The sequence below is a fragment of the Octopus bimaculoides genome, chromosome 20, assembly GCF_001194135.2.
Source record: "Octopus bimaculoides isolate UCB-OBI-ISO-001 chromosome 20, ASM119413v2, whole genome shotgun sequence".
Taxonomy (NCBI): Eukaryota; Metazoa; Mollusca; class Cephalopoda; order Octopoda; family Octopodidae; genus Octopus; species Octopus bimaculoides.
Window position 1 is genome coordinate 47,483,381 of NC_069000.1, and position 5,811 is coordinate 47,489,191.

General features: G+C 38.3%; 1 protein-coding gene across 1 annotated transcript in view; it reads left to right on the forward strand.

Annotated features, from left to right (window-relative positions):
- Positions 1-478: 478 nt before the first annotated feature.
- The window catches only part of LOC106879877 (protein FAN-like), a 38,741-nt gene continuing 33,408 nt past the window's right edge, over positions 479-5,811 (forward strand). Inside the window, exon 1 of the mRNA XM_014929601.2 lies at positions 479-838. Coding sequence (XP_014785087.2) covers positions 798-838 — 41 coding nt within the window. The 5' untranslated portion in view covers positions 479-797. The remainder of the gene's footprint in view (positions 839-5,811) is intronic.

Consider the following 5,811-nt stretch of genomic DNA (forward strand, 5'->3'; position numbering starts at 1 on the left):
TATGGACAGAAAGCCGTGAATGGTAAAAGAGAAAGTGATGTGAAGTTGCTACATCTGGGAAAGAAAGTTTGGCTGTGTGTTTATTTTAAACGATTTCGTTTGAATCACTCGGACACCATCTGAGGTTGGAATAATAATTATCATTGGTGGTGGTGTGTGTGTGTGTGTGTGAGAGAGAGAGAGAGAGAGAACGCCGTCTTCAAACAGAGTAACTGACGTGTGTGTGTGGAAATATTGTGAGAGAGAGAGAGTAAAAGAAAGTATGAACAGAGATAGTGGGGGAGGAGGAGGAGGAGGAGGAGAGAGAAAGTTAGATATGGATGAGTAAAAGGAAGAGAAATACAGAGCGAGACAGGGGAGGGAGGAAGGAGAACATATAAAGGGAGAGACAGAGGGGTGTAAGGTAAAGTGAGAGGAGAAAATGGAATGATAGATTGAGAATAAAGAGTGAGGGAAGTGAAGTAGAGGAATAGTATTAGAGACACAGAGAGAGAGAAGTGGTTAACGGCGAGGGAGGAACAGCGGAGGAAACAGAAGTGAAAACAAACGAGAGAAAGAAAAAGAAATAGAGTGAAAAAAGTAGATAAAGAGAGGAGGATAAAGAAAATATTAGTGAAGTGAGAAACAGAAAATGAGGAAATGTATATAGAGACAAAAGTATGTAAATAGGAGAAATAGCAGAGAGAGTAAGAAAGTGGCAACAAGGAACGGTCCCCGTGATATCCGGTTCCCTGCCCTTGTCTTGTATGGTATGGTAGCCTGTCCTACAGCCTACAACTACACGACTGGCAGAAAAGATGGCTTTTCTCGAGTCGTGTAATGCCAACGAGAGGGAAAGGTAGGTTAATATGGTTATCATGGCTTTAATATTGTTATTGTTGATGGTAGTGGTCTTTGTTGGAGGGGATCTTGTTAGTTTGAAGTCCTTCTCTCCACATAATATCTATCTATGTACATATGCGTGTGTGTGTGTGTATATAATGTGCGTGTATGTGGGTGTAACGTATATGTATGGAGAGGAGGAGGGGGCAGCGTGTTGGTTGATCTTTTCTTTATGAATGAAAGAAGAAGAAACTGTTAAGAGACATTGGCAATGTCTGCTGCCAACAACTGGAATCAAGGTTGTTGGTGTTTATTTACACCCATGAAATAAACAAACACACAGGGTCACCGTCTTCTCTCTCCTTTGAAACACATGCTCTCTCTCTTTTTCTCTCTCTCTCTCTCTGTCTGTCTGTCTGTCTATCTATCTATCTATCTACCTCTCCATCTATCTATCTATCTATCGATCGATCGATCTACCTTTCTATCTACATCTCTATCTATCTATCTATCCATCCATTCTTTGAGTTGATGATTCACTCCGAAGAAAAAGCAGAAATAAACCCCCACTAATGTTGTTTCTCTCGTTCGTTCGTTCATTTGTATATATATATATATATATATGTGTGTGTGTGTGTGTGTGTGTATTCACTTGGATATATTGAATATATTTATATATAGTTTTGAACACTCGTTAATATATACACACACACACTTCTCTCTAGCATATATCATGTCTATATATACACTCGTGTGTGTGTGTGTCTGTAGATAAAGAATATTGCACATTGATATGCATACACCTCCTTATACACACACATTGTGTCTATATTACTTATCGTATATTATTTAATGTTGTACATTTAATAGACACAAATCTTATTGCTGTTATAAGTGTAATGTATGTATATTTGACGATCTTATCAAATGATAGCCGTATATACACATACACACACGATGGTGTTAGGAGAATTCTGTGATGGGCCCCTCCTCTGACACCTGTTTGCCCTTAATTAAGGACGGGATGATACCCGATGTAGGGTCTCTAGCTGGCTGGGAGAGACTTGAAGGGCCTGTCTCTTAGAGAACGCCCTCATGTGTCCCCTTCAGAGTTAAAATACTTAATGCGGCATTAATAGACATATTTACTAAAATACGATGGATTGCCTCTAGGGAAGTGGTTAATGCATGAGTGCCACTACTTTTGATGGGAATCTTTCAGAAGTTGTTTCCTAATGGCCCTTGGTGGGATTTCATCCATATATTGATTGTTTTGATTCCATAGATACCAGTAATGTACTAGGTGACTATAAAGCATATGATCTCTGAAATGTGTGTGTGTATATATACACACACATACTCATATGGATATACACATATGTACATACATATGTGTATACACACACACATGACTATATGTAAACATGCGTATACGTTTATACTTATACATACAGAGAAGTGAGTGTATATATATATATATATATACACACACACACACATATACATGATCAAGCAGGTATTCCAGCGGTGAACATCGCATTTTTTGTTTTAATGGTGTATCCTTCTATTGACGACTATGTAATATGGTTTGTAGGAGTTTGGCTGCTATTTCTCGCACCTCTTACAACCACCTCGTCTCCCTCCCTTCATCTTTGTTGTTCACATGACGTTATTTTCTCTCAAAACAATTTTTATTTTCAGTAAAAAAATAATAATAATAATAATAATAATAATAACATTGTAACTAGATTCTAAATTAAAACAATGATGTCAGCATTTTCATCCTCCACTACCTCACTCACATCTATACTGATATATATATACAAACCTATATACATGCATATACAGGATGTATATTATACATGCATATACAGGATGTATATTATACATGCACACATATGTGCACATGTTTGCGGGAGTTGGGTATTTTGTTGTTATTAGAGTGTTTCTTTGCCGAAGACTATTTCTTTGGATTCCTAACAATTAAAGATTGTCTCAGGTGTTTATTTACGTTTCTCTACCCTACTCCAGAGACCAGTTATTTCTTTTTGTGTAGACTGGAGTCGATAAAAGCTGTTTTATCTGCTGAAGCCAAAGTATGATTTTATAATTAGTAAATGACGTTTTTTTTTTTTTGTGTGAATAATTGGTGAAAATCCAACCAAGTTGGTAATATTTTAGTGATTTTATTTTGAGAAACAGGGTAGTACACGTAGGGTATACGGGTGGGAGACATCAATAACTTGAAAAACCTGCGGGTAATGAATGACATTTCGTCTTATTTCCTTTCATTAGCGTTCTCCAATTAATTGGTCTATAATTATGAACGGAATCGATATATTTTTGTTCATAGTCTGGGATGATTGAATTCAAACAGTATTGGGCAGGATGTACGGGTGTGTTGTGATGTTCATGCTGTTAATGAAACAGCAGATGTTTGAAATTGATTTGTTTTTGTATCTGCCTTTTTCCTCGACTAGTTATAATAGGGTTGGAGGTGAGGCAGTCGACGATTTCTGTAGCGAGAAAACCATGGATAAGAATCTGCGTGTGTGCGTGAATAATTGGGTGTATGGGAATATATTAGATGTGGAGAGAGAGAGAGAGAGGGAGAATTGGTTGAATGAGGAGTGATTAATGTCTCAAAGGGGTACACGGCTTACTAATCGCAAAGAGTCTAGATCTTTGTAGGAACAATAATAAGACAGAGCAGAGGATGGCGAAATGGGTTTTTTAGACTAATTTAGCCAGTTTCTGGTTGTTATGTGGTCAAGTTGACCCACCACCATCTCTGTGGTCACTTTGATCCACCACCACCTGGTGGAGTTTTCCATTGTTACACCTTACCAATTTCCTTTTTGGCAAAATGACTCAAAGAGAGTGCTTTCATTGTCAGTGTTGGGGTAGTTGTTCCGGCCCCCTTTGGATGTTAATCTCTCCATGGTAAACAAGAAACATTTACCTTGGAGGAATTTGAACTCAGAAGAAACACTGCAAAGCATTTTCTTCTGGTGCTCTACCGATCCATCTTTCCTTGTGTGGCCGTTAGGGCATTTGTTGATGAGGTCACAACCAGATTCCACCACTTCTCTCAGATTTCTGCTGCCCTCTGTGAATCAGTGAAATTGAGGCCTGCTCCCTCTCTGATGGTAACCATGGATAAGTTAGCTTGGCATCCACCCATATTGCTCCCCCATGCTGTTAGTCACAACTGCATGCCTTTACTCGAGACATGCCCCGGGCCCTGAGCAGGTTCCTCTGTCCTAGCCATTGGCTCCTTGTGAAGCCTTACCCAGAGTCTTTCACCTACTGATGCAGTGTTAACACCATCCCCTCACCAGCTGAAGTGGGATACTGGGGTGTGGTGTTAAGAGATTAGGAGTTGATTGAGGACCAGAAATGCCTGTCCACAGTTTCCAGACACCAAAGGTACCACCTCCCCTTAATAATAATATAACTCCTTAAAATTTGAAATTGCAAGAATTTTGAGTATGGAAACTGAAAAGGTTGTGCCTGTAATAATTGGTGCATTGGGAAGTGTAAGCAAAGATGTAGACAAATGGTTTTGAAGGAGATTAGAATGGATTGTCCTGTTGAGCTTTCTCTAGAAAGTTTACCTCTTAGGGACAGGAAAGATTATTAAGAGAGTTCTAAGCTCTTGAAAGACTATTGAAAGCTAGTGGATACCTAAGGGTACAGGTAAGGGTACCTGCTACCCACAGAAATTCTACCAAGAATATGAATGAACCTGAGTCGAATCATCAATAGAAATAATCCTTTCTACTGGAAGCACAAATTTTGGGGGAAGGGATTAAGTCAATTACATTGACCCCCAGTATGCAACTGGTACTGAATTTATCAACCCTGAATCAATAATAACAATTTCTAATTTACTTCTGAATGCAACTATCAATTATATAAACCCCTGTTGCCCTTCTTTGCTATTTTACCAACTCCAGAAGGTCAAAAAGCTCGTAAAGTTGACCTCTGCTAGATTTCAACAGAGAAACTAAAAAAGCCACAACTCAATACCACAAGGCATTTTGTGTGAAGCTCTACCGATTCTATCACACCAAACAATGGTGATATGGAAAGCAAAAGAAGTTATCAAAATTCACAGTTTGTTTGTTATATAAACCAGTTTGATATAAACAATGTGGTGAGGGCAAGAGATGGAGGAAATCAAAGTCTTAATGGGACACTAAAATATCAGAACATCGTTGTTGTAGTTATTGTGGTGGTGGTAACTGTAGTTGTAGTAAATGAAAGAATGCCATTGTGTGTGTGTGTGTGGTGATGCTTATAAACAAGCATTATCCTCCATACCAACAATGTCCTTCATTTCCAGTCTTTCCTGGAAACATGTCCGGCCAAGGGGAATATATCCCCTTCACCTGGAAACATCTGGCCTTGATAAATTCTGTCTGCAAGGGAGGAAAAGTGGACATTAAAATGCTGCTGCTGATGATGATGATGATGGTATATTTAGCACTGTGACCATAATTCTTAGCAGTTGTTTGGTTATTTCAGTAATAAATAACAATAAATACCACTGAATTATAAACAATTAACTTTACACTGTATTGTTTCTAATGAGCATATGTTAATTATTGAAGTAATTGCTATTGAATTCCCTGAAACTCACTTGAAACATACAAGTCACTTTAGTTGGTGTGACCGTCTCTCTCTCACTTTCTCTCTCACTTTCTCTCTCTCTCTCACTTTCTCTCTCACTTTCTCTCTCTCTCACTTTCTCTCTCTCTCTCACTTTCTCTCTCTCTCTCTCACTTTCTCTCTCTCTCTTTTTTTCTATTTTAGTGTGAAAAGTAGACTAATTGTAAAGTTCAATAAAGAAACTACCTATTTATTGTTCCATAAAATATTTTATTACCAAACTCGTGACATTAATAATAACTGGATACTTTTGTAACGGCTGTCACCATCCCCACCGCTACTACTATGTCTGCTGCTGCTATCATTATCATCACC